The sequence below is a fragment of the Anabrus simplex genome, chromosome 6, assembly GCF_040414725.1.
Source record: "Anabrus simplex isolate iqAnaSimp1 chromosome 6, ASM4041472v1, whole genome shotgun sequence".
Taxonomy (NCBI): domain Eukaryota; kingdom Metazoa; phylum Arthropoda; class Insecta; order Orthoptera; family Tettigoniidae; genus Anabrus; species Anabrus simplex.
Genome location: NC_090270.1, coordinates 23,622,714 through 23,648,733, shown reverse-complemented (window position 1 = coordinate 23,648,733; position 26,020 = coordinate 23,622,714). Strand labels below are relative to the sequence as shown.

At 39.4% G+C, this 26,020-nt stretch overlaps 1 protein-coding gene across 2 annotated transcripts in view; it reads right to left on the bottom strand.

Annotated features, from left to right (window-relative positions):
- LOC136875423 (5-oxoprolinase) overlaps positions 1-26,020 on the bottom strand; it is a 352,212-nt gene that overhangs the window by 221,442 nt on the left and 104,750 nt on the right. For both annotated transcript variants that reach the window (XM_067148979.2, XM_067148980.2), the window contains exons 3-7: positions 19,180-19,436; positions 11,462-11,710; positions 9,456-9,657; positions 5,811-6,071; positions 1,031-1,159 (exon numbers count right to left, since the gene is read on the bottom strand). In XM_067148979.2, coding sequence (XP_067005080.2) covers positions 1,031-1,159; positions 5,811-6,071; positions 9,456-9,657; positions 11,462-11,710; positions 19,180-19,436 — 1,098 coding nt within the window. The remainder of the gene's footprint in view (positions 1-1,030; positions 1,160-5,810; positions 6,072-9,455; positions 9,658-11,461; positions 11,711-19,179; positions 19,437-26,020) is intronic.

Sequence of the window (26,020 nt, the reverse complement as noted above, 5' to 3'; positions counted from 1 at the left end):
GTTCCACATGTTTGGTTCTGAACCATTTTGAGTTATGCTGTTATCATTATATGATAGGTCCTTCTTCCTAATGCCAATCACAAGTAAGTTGGTGAGTTTTGATTATAACAGCAGGCACTTTGCCTAGTGCCAGTCACATTTTAAATGGGTAAACTTGTTTATAATAGCAGGCACCCTTGCCTACTGCCAGACAGAATAAGGCTGGGGAGATATGGACAAAATTGCATGCTCCATTTCCTTCTGCTAGTCAAACCGAGAAGGGAATTCTTCATTAAAGTGGTGAGCCCTCCTTACTAATGCCAGATACATAGGAGTTGGAGAAGGACTACATTCCTACTGCCAGTTAAAGTAAATGTGGGGAGAATTGATTACAACAGGAGATGCCCTCCTGCTGACAGTCACTATCAATTTGTAAAGTATTAATAATAATAACAGACACACCCTTTCTAGATCAATATAAATCGACTTCAATGAATATAGATCGGGACAGGTTTTTCTCCGGGTACTCCAGTTTTCCTTGTCATCTTTCATTCCCACAACAATCTCCAATATCATTTCATTTCATCTGTCAGTCATTAATCATTGCCCCAGAGAAGTGCGACAGGCCTCAGCAGCCGGCACAATTCCTATCCTCACCACTAGATGGGGGCTTCATTCATTCCATTCCTAACCCGGTCAAATAACTGGAAACAGGCTGTGGATTTTCATTTTTATTTTTTATGGGACACTCTCATTCATTGGAAATATTATGCTTGGGAAGATAGCGACAAGGGTAGCAGCACTAAGATGGACAATAATAATTTATGTAGAATTCCGTGTACAATGTAGAACACTGTAGCGACGCACGGGTACATTTGCTAGTCTATTAAATTTACGTGAATTTACATATTCTAAGTACCTCATGTCAAAGTTTCTACCTGTTTGGCCGACATAGGTGGACGGACAGCTACTAATCTATAGAATTTATTATTATTAATTGAGTTTGTGTTGTGTAGAACTGATGCATTATTATTGTCCACGATAATCTTACCTGTGTTAGAGCTCTGATGGGGCGGCACATGGCCTCATTTGCAACTCGGATGAACCCCATTGCTACTTCTTCCACACTCATCTTGTCTTTATGTCTGCTCTCTGGTTGAGAGGCCAGAAAATCATTAATCTGTTAAAAATAAAATATTATTGCATAAGAAACCAAATTTTTGTTATACTTTTATTATGTCCTTTAATAATTATACTCTCAGAGGAAGAGAGGGAGGGGAGGGGGACAAGAAAGGCAAAGGACATTGTGGGAAGAGGGAGCAACAGAAATAGGAGATGAGGACAAACATGGAAACACAAGAGGACAAGGATAGGCTCTCAATCCCTGTTTTTCTGTGTTCATCTCCTCTCATCCTGTGAATAGCTTGTTTCTGATTCATCAGGAGGGTGAGCATCAACACTCACTGAAGGGCTCTATTGACAGATCTTCAGTCTTCATGTGGCATATAAGTACAGGAAAACGTAAGAAACATAAAACAAAGATAAATACAGATGGTAAAATAATAGGAAGATGAGATAAACACAGGAGGAGGAAAGGATCCCAATGGGATAGTAATATAATTATATGAAAGGAGCAAACAAGTGTGCAAAGGTTTTCCCATTTGTTCTCTCATGTTTCTCCACATCTCTCCACTCTGTTGTTATAGGGTCATTGCATAAGTTCGTAGGGTATTCTTTTGGGTTGGCAGCAACACAGCATGAAGGGATTACTTATCATCATTCCATTGTTTTAACTGAGTTTGGAGTTTGTGTGTTGTGAAACACAGGTTTTCTTGATTGTGAACATATTATTTGTGAATGTCAAGTTGAGAAAAGTGAGCATTTCTGACACATTTTACTCACTGAGTGTAACCAAGGATCCAGTGCGGCAGAAGCTACAAGAACAATTTGTGAAGTGTATGGGAATGAAGTAATTGCTCAAAGAACAGCACAAAAAAAGTTTTCCTGCTTTTGAGCAGGACGTTTAACTTCTCTGATGATCCATGTTCTGGAAGACCTTCAAATGGAAATGGTGCAATTTTTTTAATGTGATCAGTCAAGTATTGTACGCCATTTGCATTCGATGGGTAACGTACAGAAATTAGGTATATGGGTACCACATGTGCTAAGTGACAGTAACAAAAATGAACGAGTAAACATCTGTTCATCATTGCTTGCCCGGCACCGGTTGGCTTGTGATATGCACGAAGCATACCTTTCGAACGTTATCACCAGTGACAAGAAATGGTGCCTGTATATCAACATGAAGAAGAGGAAAGAGTGGCTCAGCCCATCAAAAAAGCAACTCCCCATGCCAAGGATAGTGCCCATCCACAGAAAATCATCTTGTGTGTTTGGTGGAACAAAGATGGCATTCTTCACTATGAACTTCTTCCAAAAAACATAACGATTACTTCTGCTGTGTATAGTGACCAGCTAAGACGGCTTCCCGCTGCTATTGACAACAAAAGACAAAGACAACAACCAGTCTTATTGCTCCATGATAATACTCGTCCACATACAGCACAACTGACCAAAGGTGTGATTGCTGAAATTGGCTGCGAGCCTCTTCCTCGTCCTCCGTATTTTCCTGACCTTGCCCCCTCAGATTTCCATCTTTTCTGCTCTCTTTCTAACCACATTCAGAGGCAAGTGTTTCCTGACTAAGCTTCTCTTGACCTATGGCTAACAGATTTCTTACAGTCAAAACCAAAACACTTCTACAGACGAGGCATTCAACTGCTACCTGAACGTTGGCACAAGGTCATAGAGAGTAGAAGGGAATACATCACTGAGTGATTGTGATTTACAGTGCATGACAATGACAGTAAAATAAAATAAAATAAAATATAATATAAGAACCGCACAAACTTATGCATCGACACAATACTTTCACAAGCTCGTGTTTCCATATTATTTTCTCTCATATTTTTAATACTCCCCTGCAATATTCAGGAGTGATGAATGCAGCTTTCACTGTATGTGTACACAATGTACAATGCATGCATTAAATCATTAAAAGTAAACTTTCACCTGTGTTTAATACCGTATATTTGCTAAGCTTTTCCATAACATCAGTAAGACAGCAATAAGCTTTAGAGGAACCCTTAATAAACAAAAATTCAAGAGACCCAATTTCACCAAGTTAAATCAAATGACAACACTCACTTTGGAAAAGAAGAGCAGCTGAAGAGAACAGTTTTAAATTAAGACGTAACATCGACTCGAAAAAGTCCTTTTCAAAAACTTTTTAAAAATTGAACAGCTGAGAAAACATACACATTACATATGAACAAAAGTAAGCAGATTTATCTCCCCTTCCCACTTCACTACATCATTCAACCCTCTGCACCTAGTTTATTTATTTTTATCTTTTTAAATTAGTTTTGTTTTAAGTACAACAAAGGTACTATTTTAAGATGTTCTTTTAAGAAGAAGATAATTCTAAGTAATTTCACCTAAGCAATGTTAAGTAGCTGATGATGTTCCTAAGGAATGAAACATGTTCGACTAATAATTAGTTTCTTCTTCTTCTTCTTCTTCTTCTTCTTCTTCTTCTTCTTCTTCTTCTTCTTCTTCTTCTTCTTCTTCTTCTTCTTCTTGTGCCATATCCTCGCAGAACATTGGCGAACAGTAGCATGATCTGTTGTTTGTTCATAGCTTTCTAAACAGAGTAAGCTTTGTCATTCCAAACCACTGGCTCAAGCTGCCGAGCCACAATGTCCTACTTCTCCCTGGACCACATTTTCCATTAATTCTCCCTTGGAGTTTTACTTGCAGAAGATGGTATCTACTATTCCGCATCATATGACCAAAGTATTCTGGCTTCCTTCTCTTGATGGTAGTAAGAATTTCTGGTTCTTTGTTCATATGGTGCAAAATGTCTATATTGGTCATTTTAGTTGTCCAAGGTATCTTCAGCATCCTTCAGTACATCCGCATTACAAATGCTTGCAACTTCTTGCACGTGGTCTCAGTTAGTGTCCATGCCTCAACGCCGTATAACAGAATGCTGAAAATGTAGCACCGGAGTAGTCGTGTCCATAGTGTAATGGGAATGTCACGGCATGTCAAAAGTTTTCTGAGTGTCTGAAAAGAAGTTCTGGCCTGCTCAATTCTGCATCGGATCTCATGAACAAGGTCGCAGTCATCACTGATGTGACATCCCAGGTGTTTAAATGTTGCCACTCTTGCGACCTGGTCATTTGCTACTGTGAGATTACCTCGAATGCCATCTTCTTTCCTGCTTATAACCATCCACTTGGTCTTCTTTATATTAAGCCTCAAGCCCATGGCGCTGCTGGCTTCAGTGACAGCATTAAATAGTTCCTGTAGATCTTGGAGATTGGTTGCAAATAGCACAGTGTCATCGGCATACCTGATGTTATTTATGATGAAACCATTAACCGCAACTCCTTGAGTCTTTCTGTAAAGAGCATCTCGAAAAATCTTTTCTGAATAGATGTTGAAAAGCATGGGTGAAAGAATACAGCCTTGGCAAACTCCTTTCCTAATTGAGACTTCTTCCGAGACACAACCATCAACTTTTATGCCAGCACTCTGGTTCCTGTAGAGATTACCAATAATATGGATGTCCCACCCATCAAGTCCTAATTCTCGAAGAATATTCGTAAGCTCATCATGGTGGACTGTATCAAAGGCTTTTTCGTAATCGATGAAACAAGCAAAACCGTCGACATTGACATCTCGGCATCGTTGGACTTATACCTGCAGACTGAATATTTCCTCTCTAGCACCAAAACCATGTCTGAAGCCAAACTGTGAGGTTCCGATATTCTCCTCACATTACATAAAATCAACTTCATGGTCCGTATCACACTTTAACAGATTTATGATAAATTCTCACATGCAAGACCTTTCGGAATACTTTCAGAACGTGGCTCATCAAACTAATTGTTCTATATTCATTTGCAGAATTGTGCATTGGCTTTCTTAGGCAATATTACAAAAGTTGATTTGACCCAGTCTCACAGGAATGGTTCCACTGCGGTGAATACTGTTGTATAGGTCAACTAATAACGAAAGGAGTTTCAGTATCTCAGTATACATCTCATCAGGGCCTGGAGCCTTCCCATTCTTCGCTGTTCTTATGGCATACTCTACTTCTGCATGTGTGATATGCACACTATCGTCTGCCCAAGAACCACTAATTTTACTCCTGTCTTCTCTATACTATCCTTCACTGAATCCATCCACTTTCTTTCTGGGCCTTCGCCATTGTCTTCTTCCTATTAATTTTGCTGTAAATATCACTTTGGAACTCTATCCTCTTCCACCCTTATCATGTGTCCATACCATTTCAGGTTCTACCTTGTCTTGCAATTTAAAGAATCCAATTATCTCTCTGATTTCTATGTTTCTGATTTTATCCTTTTATATTTCAATTTTCATTGCAAAAATTTGTCCAAAATAACAAAAAGAATACTGAAATTCACAAAAAATGATGAATTACATTAAAATTCTTGGTAAAATTTACTAAAATTAACAATATTTTGCGATTGTAAAATGCTCGCAAACTGCACAGCGAATATTAGAAACTACATATATAGCATGTACCTTACAAGAATTCATTAATAAACCATTCATGACAAAATAAGGGGTCCCTAATTATTTGCTATAGCAATTTTTTAACTATGAACACATAAGAATTCCTCAAATATTTGTTTTTTAAAATCAGAAAGAAAGAAAAGGAAGGTCTTATTAGAGAGTAAATTCAAGGGAAGATAAAATTCCTGCATAAATCTTATCCCTGAGTTTTTAAGTTCCCTCACCTCTTTGGTTAAAGACTGAAAAGCTGCACTGGTAGCTTCCTTGTCAAGAGGTTCATTCTCTCCAGGGCCAAAGATCTTGGGGAAATACTCTGGTAGTAGCCTTCCCAGACAGAGGTTGGCATCTGTGACGGTGAGAGGTCCGCCCTTCCGATAGCAGACAGGCCCAGGATGAGCACCAGCTGATTCTGGTCCCACCACAAACATTCCCGACCGGAAGAACAGCATGGATCCACCTCCTGCAGCTACAGTGTTAACATCAAGCTGAAAGAAAAAAGTTACAACACTAACTGCAGAACTACTCAGAGGAAACAAATATGTAAATAAGAGTCCCCTTCTATTCAACTGTGTTCTTGACGAAGTGGTTAAAGAATGGCGCCAAAAAATGCAAGGAATAGGTGGTATATCAATGGGATGCAAGAACAAAGGAATTGGAGTTGACTGTTTAGCCTTTGCGGATGACATTGTGGTTCTGTCAGAGTCAATAGAGGAGGCGCGGAACCAAATTGCCCAACTCCAGGAAGAAACAAGTAAGGCAGGCCTATAGATGTCTTTGAGAAGACACAATACATGACTAAAATCAAAACAGCACCCAGATGGATGACAGCTGAGAGAGAAAGGACTCAGAAAGTGGAGAAATTCAAATATCTGGGAGAGTGGATAGACAATAACCTGTCAGAAAGAGAGGCACTGTTATCGAGAATCAACACGATGAACTTGGCATACAAACTATGAACACTTACAACAAGAAGAATATCTCGATCAATGCAAAACTAAGACACTACCAGACAGTGATCCGCCTGGAGGCTTTATATGCAGCTGAATGTTTAAACCTGATAAAAACAGGATTGGTCAAGAAGGTGGAACTGGTGAAGAGAAAGATTCTGAAGGAAGATACTGGGACCCCAAAGAACAGAAGATGGATCATACAGAAAGAAAGGAAACTGAGAACTATATCTCAAGATGGAGAAGATACCATCTGGAAGAGAAGAGCCATGTTCTTCGGGCATGTCTACAGAAATAACCCGGTGAATCAGATAATAAGATTTTTTGAGACCAGGTAAACTACGGTACACTGGTATAAGGAGGTGAAGAAGGACCTGGAAGAAATGAGAATACAAGGAACAGAAATCAGCAACAGGGATGCTTACGAGTTGAGGATCAAGGCCACGAAGGGGTTTCAAGGAAAAGTTAGATCCCGTACCCAAGCGCCGTGGACAGAAGAAAGGAGGAGGTTGCAGAATGAAAGGATGAAGGTGAACTGGATGAGGATTAAAGCCCAGAAACAGATGCAGCTGAATTAACATGGTCCGTAATCAGCCAAAACGAAAGTAGAAGACGAGAAGAAGAAGAAGAAGACTTTAGAGGTGAACCGCAGCAACAGGTCCAGTCTTTAAATGACCACGTCAACCATTTTGAAACCTGCCTGAGTATCCAGAAAACTAAGTACGTATCTGGAGACTGTCACAACTCCGGGAACACCAAATCAACAGACAAAACTTAGAAAAGGTAGACATATTCCACTATCTTGGCTGCTACCTACAAGGTGACGGTAGTATCGGTGGTGATGTGCAAGCAAGAGTTAATGTGGCCTGGATGCATAGGGTGGAATTGAGTGGTGTGCTATGCAACAAACAAATGCCAGCCTGGCTCAAATCAATGGCTTAAAGGTCTTCTTGCACTGTATGGCATCTGAGTGTTGGGCAACAATGATGAGTGTCAAAAGCCATATCCATGCCACAATGATGCAAATGTTCTGATGGATCTCATGTGACCCTGTAGCCAATTACGCCATTCAGAAGAAATTTATTTTATCATCAATAATTACAGAAAAGAGGAGAGAAAGCTGGCTTCTATGGTATGGATATTTTCTGAAGGCAGTACTCTCCAACATTTCTAAAACCACTTACCACCAACAAGACAAAGGCCAGCAACCATGTGGGCAGTCAAAGCAGAAGTGGAAGGACACCATCAATAATGATTGTATCCTGAAGTTACATTTGAAGATCCAAAGAGTGGATGCTGTGTCTGCAGAAATATGCTACGATGATTATTATTATTATTATTTTGTATGGCAAAACAAGGATACATTATAAATACATGTAAATAAGACAAGCATTGAATATTGAATTTTCACGACCGCATTGTAATCAAAACCGACTTTCAACCTATTAGGTTGTGTTACGTACATTTAGTACGTGTTGAAGAGATGTTAAGTACACAACAAAAATGGCCAACCAGACACCAGTGAGATCCGAACCCACAACCTCCTGATTTCGCGTCGGTTGCTCTACCAATTGAGCTATGGTGGCCTAGGCCATCTTTGTTCTGTTGGAAAGGATCTAAGCTACAGGTTGTGGGTTCGGATGCCACTGGTGTCTGGTTGACCATTTTTGTTCTGTACTTAACATCTCTTCAACACATACTAAATGTACGTAACACGACCTAATAGGTTGAAAGTCGGTTTCGATTACAATGCGGTAGTGAAAATTCAATATTCATTGACTTGGCCCTCAACTTAAACGCACTCTACAGTGTTATGGTAGTAGTACCAGACGTGTAGCTTAGATCCTTTCCAACAGAACAAAGATGGCCTAGGCCACCATAGCTCAATTGGTAGAGCAAGCGACGCGAAATCGGGAGGTTGTGGGTTCGGATCCCACTGGTGTCTGGTTGGCCATTTTTGTTCTGTACTTAACAGCTCTTCAACACGTACTAAATGTACGAAACACGACCTAATAGGTTGAAAGTTGGTTTCGATTACAATGCGGTCATGAAAATTCTATATTCATTGACTTGGCCCTCAACGGGCAACTTAAACGCACTCTACAGTGTTATGGTAGTAGTACCAGACCTGTAGCTTAGATCCTTTCAAACAGAACAAAGATGGCCTAGGCCACCATAGCTCAATTGATAGAGCAACCAACGCAAAATCGGGAGGTTGTGGGTTCGGATCCCACTGGTGTCTGGTTGCCCATTTTTGTTCTGTACTTAACATCTCTTCAACACGTACTAAATGTACGTAACACGACCTAATAGCTTGAAAGTCGGTTTCGAAGACAAGCATCGCTTTACGTCCGTAGGTATAACCTTAAATTACCCTACATATGTCTCCCGGGTAGTGCTAAGTAAGCAACGAAATTGGCTGCTGGACCTTAAGCTCTGCTTAACAGATATCCCAGCAAATAGAGGATACATTTAGCTTCGACTATAATGATGGAAAATATGCTATGATGATGATGATATTGTTATTGATGATTATTATGACGATGTCGATGACCACGACAATGACAAGAGATAAATATTTTTCTCAAATCTTCAGCATATCTGAGATAATTCTAGGAACACTGGAGCCACTCCGCTTCAATTTAGGTTTTGGACAGGAAATTAAGGCCAGATGCCCTTCCTGACACGATGAATTTTTCAAACAAAAAAATTCTACCCTTGCATCCATTAAGATTCACATCTTAGCTGACCAAGTGGAAATCTAGCAGCAGCAAAGGCAGTCCCTACCTCTCCTTTATTTATTTTCAAGTAAACCTACAAAATAACTTCAAATCTGTTTTTTATTCTCTCATTCTATTCCAGCTATCCTTAGGATTTCATCATTTGTTTCTAATTCTGCCAAGTTTTTCAACTGAATCTCACCTGAGGAGCCTGGATGGTTACTCCAGCCGTAGTTGACTCGAACACATGCTCGTATTCTCCAGCAAATCGGCTGACGTCTGTGGAAGTGCCACCCATGTCAAATCCTATTACTGGCAGGTCTGTTTCTTTACCATAGGTTGTGACAGCATAGCCTACCACTCCACCAGCAGGCCCTGACAAGATGGCTCGGGAACCATTGAAACTATAAAAATATAGGACCAATCACTCAAACATAAAATAGAGGATGCTTTGAACAGTTGCTATTACAGAGAAACCATTGGTTAGTACTCCAGTACTCATTAAATTAGCTATTATGTGTGAAGTGTAGGAGCTAGTGACCTTGAGCAACTCCCAACTTTGATTATAGAATTTCAACACCACTAGAACATGAAGTAAAAATCACACAAGAATGCAATGATTCTTTGAGGGCTTTTCAGGTGGGGATAACATCATGGTCTACACCAAACATGCAGCAAGATTTAAAAATAATTGAAGAGCTTTTAGCAAAAATAGCCTTAGTCCAACAAAAGATCAATCCTACTCCCTATGCTACCCCCTGATGGTGTCTCATTGACTACACTACATGATATGGCAGAAACTGACTTAGTTCTTTGGATATGAGCACAATAAATATATGCACTTTAGCAAAAACAACCTTAGTCCAATTGCTGTGCAGCTTGGTAACAACATGCCACTAGGAACTCAGGCATATGCCATTAATAGCTGAGAAGAGTGTTACGGGACAAAAACTAGTGAACCACTAGAACTCAAAGGCTGCCGGCTGGGGATAGAGTGTCCATAGTGATGAAATGAAATGTCGTATGGCTTTTAGTGCCAGGATATCCCAGGACGGGTTCGGCTCGCCAGGTGCAGGTCTTTCTATTTGACTCCCGTAGGCGACCTGCGCGTCGTGATGAGGATTAAATGAGGATGAAGACAACACATACACCCAGCCCCCGTACCGTAGGAATCAACCAATTAAGGTTAAAATCCCCGACCCGGACGGGAATCAAACCCGGGACCTCCTGAACCGAAGACCAGTACGCTGACCGTTCAGCCTACGAGTCGGACTCCATAGTGATAAACTAATACCTATGTATAGTCAATACAGATGAGTCATATTCGTCCTTTTCCATCCCAGCATCACCAGAAACCTACCTCTATTATTGCAGGTTAAATATTTTTAACTTGTGAAATCCTTACATCAAATGTTCCACCTTTACAATACCATAAATTATATTTATTGACAAGACTACAGTACATTATGATACATGTTTCATCCCGCTTTTGAGACATTTTCAGTCACAAACAAAAACCATTAAAAAATATGGTAAGGGCACAATAAAAACATTAGATAAAAATTCTTTGTATCTTATAGCACGACGTGTTGGCACCTGTGAAGTCTTAAGTCTTAAAACTGACACGACCATGAATATGATGTGAATCACAGCGTCCAAATGTTGCACAAGTTAATATATCTCTACGTCCGTGGATTGCAGATTTAATGCAAGATGGTGGGTACGTGTACGAAGTTACATTGTGATTCACATCATATCCATGTTCATGTCAGTTTTAAGACTCAAGACTTGACAAGATGCCAACATGTCGTGCTATAAGATGCATAGACTTTTTATCTAATAGTTTTATTGTGTCCTTACTACACTTTTTAATGGTTTTTATTTGTGACTGAAGATGTCTCGAAAGCAGGATGAAATATGTACCATTAATATATTTTAATGTAGTCTTATCAATAAAGACAATTTATGGTATTGTAAAGGTGGAACATTCGATGTAAGGACTTCACAAGTTAATACAAGGATAATATGGGCTCAGATATGAAATTTATCACGTGTAACGTTAAACAGTTAGCAAAAGAAAGAAAACAAACAACTAACCTAGCCAATACAGGTGCTGCATTATAACCTTGTATGACTTTTGTACCAACATTGAACAAAAGACTTATTAATTAGTTAAGACAAGGAACAAAGTCGAATCATAATACTCACATGTCCATTGGTGTGAGGCCACCGTCACTCTGCATGAAAAGAACGTTGACACCTTTCAGGTTATCTTTAAAGCCTGAAGCAAATCCCTGGACATACTTCTTGATGTGAGGGGTGAGATAAGCATCTGCACAAGCAGTAAAACCCCTCGGAACTATGCGGACCATCGGCATCACTTGGTGGGACAAAGACACATGGTGAAATCCAAGAGACCGAGCAACATTGCCTACCTCCAGCTCATGTTCATGAAACCTACAAATCAAGATAATATTCTGATATATGTCTCTTAGTTTTACCACCTTTAATTTACTTCTAATTGTAGAGAGTTTCCCTTTTCTTATTGCAATATACAGTGATCACAAAACAAGAGATTATGGCTAAATCAAGTGAGGTGTGCATAACGAGCTGATGGTATGGGTAGGCTGTACTCTCTCACTCAAGGGATGAGCAAGAAGCTAACTGAGGGGAGACAACAACATATTTGTCCTATCCTCTGTCCTGTAAGGCTCAGCCATCAGTAGACCTCTGTACTCGTACCAGTGAGACATGATTTACTTGACGTGTTCAGTGATTGTGATTATACAGTGCACACAGTAACAATTATCAATCATGATTAATTACATCACTAAGCAGCGAGTGTTTATTGCTGAAACATATATTTTATAAAAGAAATAATATGATAGGTGTGTGCAAACATATTGTGAACATTCCCGCAAAAGTTCTAAACCATCAAAACTATTTCACTGTTTAAAAAGTGGCCCACAAGTGGATCCATCTTAAACCCAAAAAAAATGCATTATAAAAAGAGGGTCTTAAATAACAAGAAACTTGAAGACATGTGAACCAGACATCAGGTCAGCCCTCATAAACCGCCAAGCTGTTTAGAACAGGAGTGTAGTATCTCGCCCACGTCAGTGCTGAGAGGGCTTAAAATTATGAACTTCTTTCCCTATAAGTTTTCCGTAGTGCACAAGTTAAATTTTGCAGATCTAGTCCCTCATGTTAACTTCTGCCACAAGGTGCTACAATCCATGCATGACAGAGATTTAGATACTTTGCTGTTGATCATGTTTGACAAAGTTTAAATTCATCTCAATGGGTAATTTATTTATCATATTGTCCGTCTTCATGGCTAAATGGTTAGCATGCTGGCCTTTGGTCACAGGGGTCCCGGGTTCGATTCCTGGCAAGGCCGGGAATTTTAACCATAATTGGTCGATTCCCCTGGCATGGGGACTGGGCGATGTGATGTCTTCATCATCATTTCATCCTCATCACGATGTGAATGTCGCCTACGGACATCATAACAGAAGACCTGCACCAGGCCTCTCCGGAGGCCACATGCAATTTCATTTCGTTTCATATTTATCATATGGCCTTTAATGGCGGGAGAATCCGAGGACAGCTTCATCAGAAGGATGAGCATCAACATTCATTAAGAGGCAAACTTCATGTGGGAAGTGTACCAAGTAAGTGGTTGTGCGGTTTTCATCACGTAGCTATGAGCTTGCATTCGAGAGATAGTGGGTTCAAACCCCACTGTCAGCAGCCCTGAAGATGGCTTTCCGTGGTTTCCATTTTCACACCAGGCAAAAGCTGGGGCTGTACCTTAATTAAGGCCACAGCTGCTTCCTTCTCACTCATAGCCCTTTCCTATCCCATCATCATCATAAGACCTACTGCATTGGTGTCGTGTAAAGCAGACTGTGGAGAAAAAAAAAATATTGGGAAGTGTGGGATAAGAAGAAAGTCAGATAAAGACCAAAAAAATGGAAGAAAAGTATATATAAAAATACATATGATAAAAGACTAGAAACACTAGATAAATGGAGAAGAAAAAACAATCTTGAAATAAAGGAAACAATCAAGTGTCAAATCATCTCATGTACAGTGAGATATGAACATGATAGGAATACATACATACATACATACATACATACATACATACATACATACATACATCATCATTATAGACCATTATGCCTTTCAGCATTCAGTCTGCAAGCCTCTGTGAATTTACTAAACGTTGCCACAATCTTCTATTTGGAACTACTGCTGTAGCCTCATTAAGTTCTATACCTCTTATCTTTAAATTGTTAGAAACTGAGTCTAACTATCATAGTCTTGGTCTCCCTCTACTTCTCTTACCCTTCATAACAGAATCCATTATTCTGTTAGGTAAGCTATCCTCCTCCATTCGCCTCACATGACCCACCACCAAAGCCGGTTTATGCATACAACTTCATCCATCGAGTTCATTCCTAACTTAGCCCTTATCTCTTCATTCTGAGTACCCTCCTGATATTGTTCCCGCCTGTTTGTACCCGCAATCATTCTCGCTACTTTCATGTCTGTTACTTCTAACTTATGAATAAGATATCCTGAGTCCACCCAGCTTCCCCTTCAGTAAAGCAAAGTTGGTCTGAAAACAGACCAATGTAAATATAGTTTCATCTGGGAGCTGACCTCCTCCTTACAGAATGCTATTAATCGCAACTGCAAGCTCACTGCATTAGCTTTACTGCACCTTGATTCAATCTCACTTACTATATTACCATCCTGGGAGAACACATATCCTAAATAGCTGTTCCAGCTTTGTATTCCCAATCTGGTATTCAGTTCTCTTTGGTTTCTTACCATGATATCAATTTAGTCTTGGAAAGTCATTCTCATTGCACCTATTTTCAAGTTCCAAGATATTAGACTTTAGGCTTTTGGCATAATCTGCCATTAAGACCAAGTCATCAGCATAGGCAAGACTGCTTACTACGTTTCCACCTAACTGAATCCCTCCCTGCCACTTAATACCTTTCAGCAGATGATCCATGTAAACTATGAAAAACAAAGATGAAAGGTTTCAGCCTTGTCTAACCCCTGTAAGTACCCTGTACCAAGAACTCATTCTATCATCAATTCTCACACAGCCCAATTGTCAACATAAATGCCTTTGATTGATTTTGATAATCTACCCTTCATCCCATAGTCCCCCAGTATGGCAAACACATAATAGGATAAACTTAGTAACAAGTTAGTGTAGGAAGAGGAAGCAGTAGAAAGAGGAAAGAAGGTCAAACATGAAAACACAGAAAGACAGGGATGATCTCCACATCCTCCTCAACCCCCAAAAAGTTCATCACTGCTCCCCAGCTGCATCAGGGTAGCAGACATCAATGCTCCTTGAGGGTCTGTCTTGACTGATCTTCAGTCTTGCCATCGGAAGTTTAGAATAACAAGAAAGGTGGATAAACATGGAAAGATAAGAAGCAAAATGATACAGATCCATAAAGGTGGCAAGAGACTAAGAACACTAGGAACTCTTTCCACATCAAGAATGAAGATCTGTTAATGAGTGTAAGAGCCCACCCTTCTGATGAAGCTGGGATGATCTGATGATGATAATGTGGAGCCTGTCCTACTTTTGTATTTTCATGTTTCACCTCCTGTCTTCTTCCTGCTCTTCCCTCTTCTGATTCAAACAGACTAGAAACACAACATAAACACAGCAAAAGAAAAAGGATCTCAACGGGTCAATATAAGTAGATGGATTTTTCAAGTTCTCTGCAGTCACAGGCAGGGGAAGATCATACACACCACTCATAAAGGAAAGGAGGAACAAACAACTGTCAAATCAAGACTTCATCCTGCTCATGATTCTAAATTTCTATACAGAGTCTCTTTTATAAACACAGAGTGAATGCATGGTGTTTGTACTCTGCGCCATGGCAGTTGCCTCAGCCGAACTTATGTCGTGCGTGGCCACCCTGCTTTAAGCGTGTATACAATCTTACATGAAATCTTACTTTATAAAAGATGCTGGAAGTGTCGTCCTTCCTCGGCTTCTGGCATTGTATCTGTTAACCACATTCTGGCTGACATGAGTGAGTTCTGCCAGTGTAATGGTTCTGATTTCATTCATAATGTTTTCTTTCAGTTCCTCCAATGTGTGAGGATTTGTTTGATACACTTTTTCTTTCAGTTCACCCCACAAGTAAAAATCGCACACTGTTAGATCTGGAGAACAAGGGGGAAACAGACCAGCACTGATCACTCTGTCTGCAAACATGTCCAATGTTTCTCCTTCCATTAAATGATGGAAGAACAGCATAAAAATGCCATCTTGGTACCTCCCTGCATTTACAGTCATCTTGAACTAATAGGCCCAATTATTCGTCTTGCACTAACAGCACACCAAACACCAGTCTTCCTATCATAATGAGGTATTGTACCCGTCCAAATGGTATTTTATTGGTCTTAGAGAGGTTGGTTCAATTCTCGTAATGTAACACGGGTCTACGCGTGAACGAGCACCAGCTGATTAACGTGCCGTTCCGCTGCGGACGAGAGGAAACTGTGTCAGGCGGTGAAGGTCACCGTACGTCACAGGGTTTACGTCACATAGCGAGCCGGAGGCAAAGGGGTGTGAGATTCCAGAAAGATCTGCTCCAAATTTGGAATAACGAATCACGTCGCAGAATAGCTGACGACCAATGAGAATTAGTGAAGGTGTTCTATAATCAGAGAATCATTCTGGAAAGAAGAGGAACAGTGTGGTTTTAGAAGAGACGATGAACAGTGTGGTTTTAGTAAGGCTAAGAGACAGAGTATGATGATCACTGCTAAAGTCGAAGGAACAAGTTGACTACAAGATAGTACTGCACGACGATTATGGTATTCGAGTATGCTAATTTAATTTTCTGTTTAGAGGGATCAGCCTAGTGCGATATATTGTTGCCGCACATTTTCCTGGGTGGAAGTTTCCAAACCACGGACGGTCAGTACACGACGTTACATCAAGTGTTGCCGCAGAAATTTATGGAATGTTCTAGTAGGAATTACGAGGGAACATTATCATTGAAATGGAATCTTCGAGAATAAACCTGGCCGAGGAACATCATTTCCAACAGTAATATTATGGATTATTCTAGATTCCGACAACTCAACGATGATCTGTAAATTGATAAATGAGGTCAAGATTTTGAAGCTTTCTGTAGGGTTGAACCACAGTGTACATCATTGCGCCAGTTAAGTACTATAGTGGTGGTGGTGATTATTGTTTTATGAGGAAGTACAACTAGGCAATCATCCTCTATTAAGTACTGTAAGGCAAACTGATGAGTGTGGATCAAATTTTAATAATAAATTTTAGTTTCAGCAACATCAACGAAGGCAAGCCGTCATCATGGACCGACCAATCCTGGGGAACTCTAAAACACCGCTGGAGTGATTCTACACTATTTGACTGCACAGGAATCCTGATGTTTTAAGCCGACGTATGTGAGTTAGCACGATGAATTTGTTCATCTACAACCCGCCATAATCCGGAGGAGGAACCGACATCTACACCTATATTCAAGACGCCGGAAATTTACATCGGAATAATAAGTACTCTTGTCACATTTTCTTCTCTTTCAATAGATTGCTAGTTGGATTGTATTCTTATATAATGAAACATAGATTAGTTAGAGATGTAGTATTTCAGTCATGGTGATGGTAGAGTAGTCATTGATTCATTGATTTCATTTTGTACATTTCTTGGAACATTGCTGTGTTGATCCAGTGATTGATAACCCCAGTTGTTAGCGAATTTCACGAGGTTACGTGTAATTAAGGTCTTTGAAATGAAATACTGGGGAATGAAGGATAATAATAATAATAATAATAATAATAATAATAATAATAATAATAATAATAATAATAATAATAATAATAATAATAATGTGTGACTTCATTAAAAATCATGACAATAATAATAAATTATTGGATTATGTTAAAATAATAATTAAATCGTAGCTTTGGTAAAGAAATGATTTGTGAAGTAAGTCTGACCTTACGAGGGAAAGTGATAGCTGTGGACAGTAGGCAGCTCATCGAGATGATGCGTTTAGGAGTAATAATCAGGGATATAATAATAATGAGTCAGAACAATTTAAACTTTTTGTTGAGAGTTAAATGTGAGCGACGATTGCGATGATAAAATTTTATGATATTGGACAACACGATGACCGCTAGGGTACATGTTAGTCGTAAGGATATTGTGATTTATGGTGATATGGTTAATTATTCAGGGAATAATAATAAACTTTCGCTCAACAACTTATATTGTGTAAAATAATGACTCAATAATTTGTTTCTTCCTTTCCCTGCATTCTTCAATGTATCCCTAACTGATAGTGGTGATGATTGTTTCTTCTATTTTTTTTTTATTCATCCTATTTTGGTCATTCATCACAGGTCATGGTGATTCATTGCTATTATCTGCAAATAATGTGAGGGTCTTCAACCTAATTCTGAAGGGAGGTATAATAATAATGAAATAATAATAATAATAATAATGATAACCTTGATACTATGATATAATCTGCTGATAAATAATTGGGGGAGATTGGGTAATTGTGTGACAGCTTGTCCATGTGTTTCAACAAGTGTTAATTCTTTTGGTGATTTTTCATGTGGTTTATTGTCAAATGGAGTTTTGGTTTCTGTTGGTTGCGCGTTTCGCTACGTGATACTCTGCTATCTATCCACCGTGTGTTAGTAAGTGAAAAATCATTTAAAATTGTCAATAAAAGAATACAGTCAAATGTAATCTGTGAAGGAGGAGAAACTTGGCAAAGAATTTCCAAATTAAATGTTAAATGAATTTTCCAATGAAATTGTAAAGAATTTTCAATGTAATGTTGAAAGATTTTCTTACAATAATGTTCAGAGATTTTCCAAGTATTTTGTAAGTGAATCTTTCTCAGTAATGTGAAAGAATTTTAAAAATGGAAATATGCTGAATTCTCCAAAAATTGGTAAAGGAAATTTCTAGAAAATTTATCAAATGATTTTCCAAAAAGCCATGATGAATTAGTAAATAAATTGATGGGAATTTACACAGAACTTATATGAAGGGGTAGTAAAATTGGTAAAAAATTTACCCCTCAAGAGAATATCATATAATTTAATGATCTAATGTAGCACTATTGGTCATAATGACACTGTCGCTAACATTATGATTGGTCCAATGTTACAGTTCCATAAATCAAGGATTTGACCTGAAGCATGATTTCGGATGGTGTTTAAATGAAGACAGGTTGAATCAATTGAAACCCATAAGCATGCTGTGTACATATATTCATGTTACAGATTGGAAGCAGTCGATTTGAGTTTTATTTGTGTAAATAGTTGTTTCCTTTTCTCATCTGCATTGTCCAGACTGTTGTTTATTGAATAAATGTTATTGTTAGTTTGTTCTGATTTTTTTCACGCTGTGTTACCTATCCAGTCACCTATAGCCCTGCAAATACAAATAATTCAGAAGGTCTGTCCCGAAACAGTAAAGTTGGCCCTGCGAACGTTCCACCCTTTGGGACTGTCGCTCCGCCGACTGAGCGACCCCAGAAAAGGGGAGAGTATTTCATAAAAACATAAACACCATTAGAATTTTCTGCACACCAATAGCGAGAGTTATGACTGTTCACATGACCATGAAGATGAAACCAGAACTTTTCCATACGAAAATACGGTGTTGCAATGATAACTGTCTCACCGTGTTAACAGCTGAGATTCAAGTCAAACATGTGCAGGCTGTTTGAGAGGTCAAGAACTACAAGCGCATCTCTCATACATCAGCTGCCGTAGTGGAGAGCACAAACACCGTGCGTTCGGTCTGGGTTTATAAGAGACACCCTGTATATGAATTGAAATGTCCAGGTCTGGGCAATGAGAGTCTTACTCACATGTAGGAATGTGCCAGGACAACGGAGATACTATCTATCCCCTTCTTCTTCAGTGCTGCGAGGTCGGCAGTCAGCTGTTTAACATCCAGCTCCTTAGCTACCAGCAGCTCCTCACCTGTGGTACCTCGAACCTGCCTCCAGCCGGCGTACTTGTTCCCTGCCGTCTCACGCAGCAAGCAGCGACCAGGTAGAGCAGGAACCACTCGACAATCCACTTCCACCACTGTCTCATAGAGGATCTCTGGAGTCACTATTTCCTGTAATGCAAAGTTAGATTAGCTGTAGGCGCGCAGCTGTGAGCTTGCATCCGCGAGCCAGGGGTTCGAATCCCACTGTCAGCAGCCCTGAATATGGTTTTCGGTGGTTTCCCATTTTCATACCAGGCAAATGTTGGGGCTGTACCTTAATTAAGGCCATGGCTGCTTCCTTCCAACTCCTAGATCTTTCCTATCCCATCGTCGCCATAAGACCTATCTGTCTCGGTGCGAAGTACAACCACCAGAAGAAAAAAAAAAAAAAAAAAAAAAAATTAGCTGTAGATGGCCCGATATACACTTTGAGGATGTTGTTAGCATACTACCAAAATTTCTCATTTTAAATTTATTTATTTATTTTATTTTATTTACACTATTTATTAATTTATTAATTAATTCATTTATTCATTCATTTCATTCATTCATTCATTCATTGCCACTCACACTTATAAAACAAACATTAAACGTTATTAACAATGCTTTAAATGATACATCAAAATTTTTCATGCACTGAGATGCTGAAAAAGTCATAGGCAATCTAGAAATGCTCTCTTTCAGCACTCTTTGTCAATATAGTGGATGGATTGCTGAAATTCTCTGCAGTCACAGGGAGGAAAAGATCATACTCACCACTCATAACGGAAAGGAGGAATAAACAAGTTTCAATTAAAGATATACAGGAACATGAAAAGGAAAATATAACAGGATGAAAACAATGATAGATCAGTGCTGGAAGGGGAAGCAACAGAAAGAAAGCACAAGAGACAAGAACCATCTGCACATCTTCATACACTGCTGTCTTGCAAATACATTAGCTTTCTCCTAGTCAATCCTAATTCATCTGCATCCATTTCTCTGCAGACCTGGACAAGCTCATTTCTGCTATGAATGGCAAGTTCAAACCCTGTTAAGAATTATCCAGGTTTTCCAAGGCAAATAAAAATCAGACGGAGCATGAGTGGTGTCAATGTTTGCCATTACCACAGAGCCTTACTGATGCATCTCTTGCCACTGTAGTTCTTGGCAATAAGCTGATGCACTGTTTGAACCGATGGTGGTCTTGATTTGAGATGCTGGAATCCAACAACTATGAGAGGAGCTTCTGTTCACCAATACCTTGGAGTATACTCTGAGCCTTCTTATTCTAGGAATGGAAAGGTAGAAATTGTGACAATTCAAGCCTGGAACATGAATAGGAGCATATAACAGAATAAAACAATGAAAGGTCAGTGAGACATGGAAGAAAAGAAAGGGAAGATGAAAAAAAAAAATCAAAATGCTTGACCAGCATTATTTTCATCTCCTCCCTTTTCCTTCCGTTATCTGGATGCCTTTGTATCCTAACCCTTTGATGAATGAAGGTATCAGGAAAGAAAACAGAAGAATCAAGAAAGGCATGTAACTCTATGCCAGGAGCGTCCAAGGTCGGCCTTCACCCCTCCCTTACCATATGTCAGTCCTTCCTTCCTTCCTTCCTTCCTTCCTTCCTTCCTTCCTACCTTCCTTCCTACCCCTCCACTCCTCACGGTGGGGGAGTGTCCTTGTTCAAGAAATGTTTATAAGTCAAATGTTAGGTGACGAATGTATTTGCAGTAAAGTTTACTGATTTCTTCGAATTTGCTGACAAGTGATGGGCATACAACTCAGCCAGCATCGATGAGACACTCTTTGATAAATTTGCCTTCAAAAAATGGTTTTCAATTTTTGGCTATTTTTAAAGTCACATTATAGTTAGCCTGAAATAATGCTGTTTTATGTAGCATTTCCTCCTGCAAGTATGAAAATGAGAGAGAAAAGTCAATTAGCAATTACAAATTATGTAACATATATGCAGATTTACAGTTAAAATATTAGTATTATTAAATCATTAAATGGAAGCATTTCAATGTCTAAAATGACCATTTGGGGTTGTTAACCTTCTTCCATGTTTTTCTCCAAACATATAATTAAAAAAGAAAAGAAGAATTTGTTCATTATTACTAACAAACCATAATGTTAACTTTCTTCAAATGTTTTGTAAACTCCTGTCTAGGTGCTTCAGTTGTTACAATTGTGTAACGTATGAAGTTTAATAATACATATAACTAAAGATGATTGTTAAGGTTACTTGCAAACTGTTGACAAGCAGAAAATCAAACATACAGCAGCCTCTTGTTCAGGTGCTTAATTGATAGCCTTGAGCCCTATCAGCTTTGCTTGTCTTTCTTTGTCCAGTATGGCACCAAAGTCTTCTTTATGAACGGCGTTATAATGGCGTAAACTTCTGATGACTGGCCATTATGCGAGAACAAATTAAAGGTTTTGAGTTCTCTTCACCAGAAGTAAAAAATATTTTAACTCCCATCCTTTCTTAAATTGTTGTGGTAAATCACCGCTTCGCCACTTTTTAGGAGTTGCCATGTTTTAAAAATATACAGTAGTCATTCACCTTTAACAGATTGCAAGGGAGTGGTCTGATAATGGATTTGTTAATGAAACACGTGAGTAGCATTGCTGGATACGTCCCTCCCATAATGTCTACTGTGACCGAACGAACACAACTCCAACTTTGCACTGTGCATTTTCAGGTGCACAGCTGTACAAATTTGCACAGCGTGAAGCACTCTGGATGTTACTGCTCTAGACTTTACTCCTCAACTAATTAATACATAGGTGCTGTAAATGGCCATCCTGATAAAGGCGGGAAGCAGAAAAAAGCGTGTTAGGGGCTGAAAAGTGATGGATTTAGGAGATCTGGGACAGATGAGGAGAGACGGCAGTGTGTGACTGTGTGAGACTGTCCTCTTTCTGTTGCTCTCTCTCTTCCCACACTGATCATCCTATTAAAAGTTCTTATTCCTATCACTTGATATACACTGCCTGACAAAAACTTGAAGCATCCAGGCATAGTTATCGTCAAGGTTCCGATCGACCACATCTGACCACCACTTAGGAGGATCGCCGTATTGTACACCACCAACATCGTAACCCCTGCCATCCAAGAAGTAGTAATGGACTCCCTGCCACATTCTGTGTTACCCACACCATTGGTCGCAGGCTAGCAGCAGCTGGACTAGGGAATTACCTTACCATGCGCAGACTGCCATTAACACCACAACATAAACAGTTGCGTCTGGAGTGGTGTCCCACCACTGGAAACGCACAGTGGAAACCTTGGGTGATTATTTCAAAGATCTATAACCAGTGGAGACCTGTCCTTTGTATGTAGTCTTGTGTATTTGCTGTCTGTACCATAATAAAACAATGTTTACCAATGGTCTGTGTTCTGTCACTTTTGTATGAGAATCTCCTGAAGTCAGAATTTGTCTTCAAGCACTATGCATACGTATATGCCCTATATTTCCAAATGCATATCTTAGATTTTCCGTGTTGTCTCCTGTTCGCGAGAAAATAAATGTTGCCATGACTAATGACTCGACCCTCATAGAAGTTGCAAGAGAAACAGCAAGGCTTTAGAGAAGTGGAGGATCTACAGCATGAGGCGATTAATGAAAAAGAACTGGGAGTATGGGAAGGATCTGGTCATAACATTCATAAATCTAACAAAGGTATTCGATAGTGTTCCCAGGGAGAAGGTGTGGAAAACCATGGTCAAAAAGACACTGGATACACAAACTGTAGAAATGGTGCAAGTAATGTACAAAAACTGTGTCAGCAGTATACAGACTCCATTTGGAAAGTAGTGGCGAATGCTGAGTCCATGACTTGGGCTAGCACTACTTAGGTTACGCCTCTTCGATGGTTTGTTTAGTGAATATCAAGCCTTTTACGACTTTTGAGCTGCAGCCAATAGCCAACGGAGTAGCCTGCTAAACAAGCTACTGCCCTGATCTCTGCTACGGTCAATACTCAACACCACATCAGTGGAGATGGTAGTCGAAGGTTTAGCAAATTGCAAAGTCCAGCTTTGTAGCTAAATGGATACAATGCTTGCCTTTGGTCTGATGACCCCAGTTCAGTTCAGTTCTCAGAATCAACCCCCTCGTACTGTTAATTCTCCTGACTTGGGGACTGGGTGTTTATGACGTCTTCGCCATTCATTTCACCCTCATTAGGTCAGGATATCAAACCTATACAGATACATGCACCATTATTATTGTTATTGTCATCATTATTATTATTAAATATACATTCTGAATTTTACAGCATTACGGTACCAGAGGTCATACGCATCATTTACTGGCTCATTAGCTTCCTTGGGAGATCAGTGGTGATATCCGACCCATGATCACAGGTTCTATTCCAACGAACAAAAGAGAACACTTAACCTGAATGATTGCATTTCATTTTAGCAGACCTACCTATAAAAAGAAAAATATATTACTCCTAGAGACCTGCGCCGATACAAAAAATAATATCCGGCCCACATCCACCCTTCCTTCATCCACATCCGCGAATTGTTATCTGCGGATATTGTAAATATTTAACTAAAGTGTCTTACACCCAAAGTATTGAAACGGGTAGATCTGTTAACATAATTCAATAGGCCTGGCACCAGAACCCCACCAGTCACAGGTTTATGAGGGATTTTCTTTGCAACAACTACCAATGTATTGACCTTTGTGCCATCCTTCCATTAATTGAAGGCATGACTCAGATAGGCTCACGTCAGATTTATGGCTTTAGGATCTCAAGGCTCTTTATATATCACTATTCTCCCCTACCAATGTCAAGGGTCGCCCAATCACAAACAAAAATAAGAGTATACCTGAGTGAAAATCAATAAACATCATTATTTAGAAATTATCAGCAAAATTATCTGCACTGCCATACAGTTTGTATCCGCCAAGACACTAACTTCGTGGATATCTGCATCCATGCAGGGCTCTTAATTACTCCTATAAAAGCAGCCCAGTAGTGTCTTCCTACAAGGATGTAGAAGTAACGGGAATGATATATCAGCACACTGTTATCTATGAGTATGAGGTGAGAAAGTATACACGATGAGGAACGCATGGGTGCTATTGTAAGCAGTGGTGATTTGATGGACCGAAGCCTAGCTTACCTATCCCTCCGGTCCCTGCACCTATCGGGCAAACATCAGCAACCCACATGAACTGGGTTGAGGGGAGAGGGACGCAGAGCATGGACTGCAATATCGGTCTCCGATGCCTTGCACTCAGAAATGTGTACAACGTTTTTTCTCATTGCTTTCAAGTTTTGTAAATGGAACAACGTGTCACATGCTTACATTATAATGTGCTTTAGACTTCCATCATTCTCATTTGAGGTTTGGGCTTCACCGATAGCCTTTGTAGCCCTCAGTATACGCCATTGTTGGAAAGAGAGAATAATTTAGAAATGGAACTGGACTAAGACAGGGGAGTATACTGTGGCCTCTTTTATTTCTTATGGTTATGGACAAAATTTAAAGGAGACAAAGGAAGCATTTTGGAATAGGGAGATGAAATTATTACTATTTGCAGGTGATATTGTGTGTAGGGAAGAAATAAACAACTTGATGCTCTGAACAAGAAAACTGAAAAGTATGGTATGAAAATCAGTGTACAGTAAAGCAAGACAATGAAAGATGAGAAAGATAAGGGAAAGGCATTGTGAAACTTGGTGTGATAGCATTGGAATTGTTGACAGTTTCAAACACCTAGGGAGTGAATTAATGCAGAATAGAAGACTGAACATGGAGGGTGCAATGCATTCTATCAGAGAGTAAGAAACCTTGTCTGGAACAAGGAAGTGTAAAGAGATAATGTACAAAATGTATTATGCACCCGTATTGACCTGGACAATGACAAGCAGGGAGGAGAGTAGAATTCAAGCCAGTAAAATGAAATACCAAAGAAGTATGACAGGAAAGACAAGGAAAGACAGATGGAGAAACAAAGATGTGAGAAAGGTCAGAATGGAAAACCTAAATGAGAGAATTGATAGGAGTCAACTAAGATGGTTTAAACATGTAAAGAGGATGGAGGAGCAAAGAGATGGAGATGAAGTTCGAGGGAATGCGAGCGAGAGGGAGATGGATCGATTCAATAAAGAGGAGTGCAAGAAGAAGAAACCTGGATTGGGACAAAATGATGGAAGGAGAGAGGAAGGTGGAGAAGTGCCATAAGTGCTCCGACCTGGGGAAGGAGGACAATGATGTTTATGTTACTTAATGAGGCCTGTAAATATACTAACTTACTTTGAAATTGTTTTAGCATAACCCTCTATATTACATAATGTATAGATAACCCTTTATCAACAATTGTACAACTCTGACTGCATCAAACAGAAACCATCAAAGAGGTAACTCCAATCACGGCTTTTATTCAGAAACAAGAATGAGAACAGTGTTCTGTTTAGCACTGACATCAACAGGGAAGTGTTTGAAGCCTCCTGCAGAGCAGCCAAAACAGTAGCGCAGCTCATTTGAAGAGTGGCGGAAGTTCTGCATTTTGTGATATGTTCTTATTAGGAAGCTGAGTCGATAATTACCAGGTAAGCTACAGATGTTTATGAATTACTACAATAATTTTACAGAATGTGATACCAGGAGAAGTAATAATATGAGTTTATTTGTTGCAGTTTTAATATCCAACTTTGTTAAGTGGCGGCAATGTGTAATTTCCAATATAACAAGTTGGGGC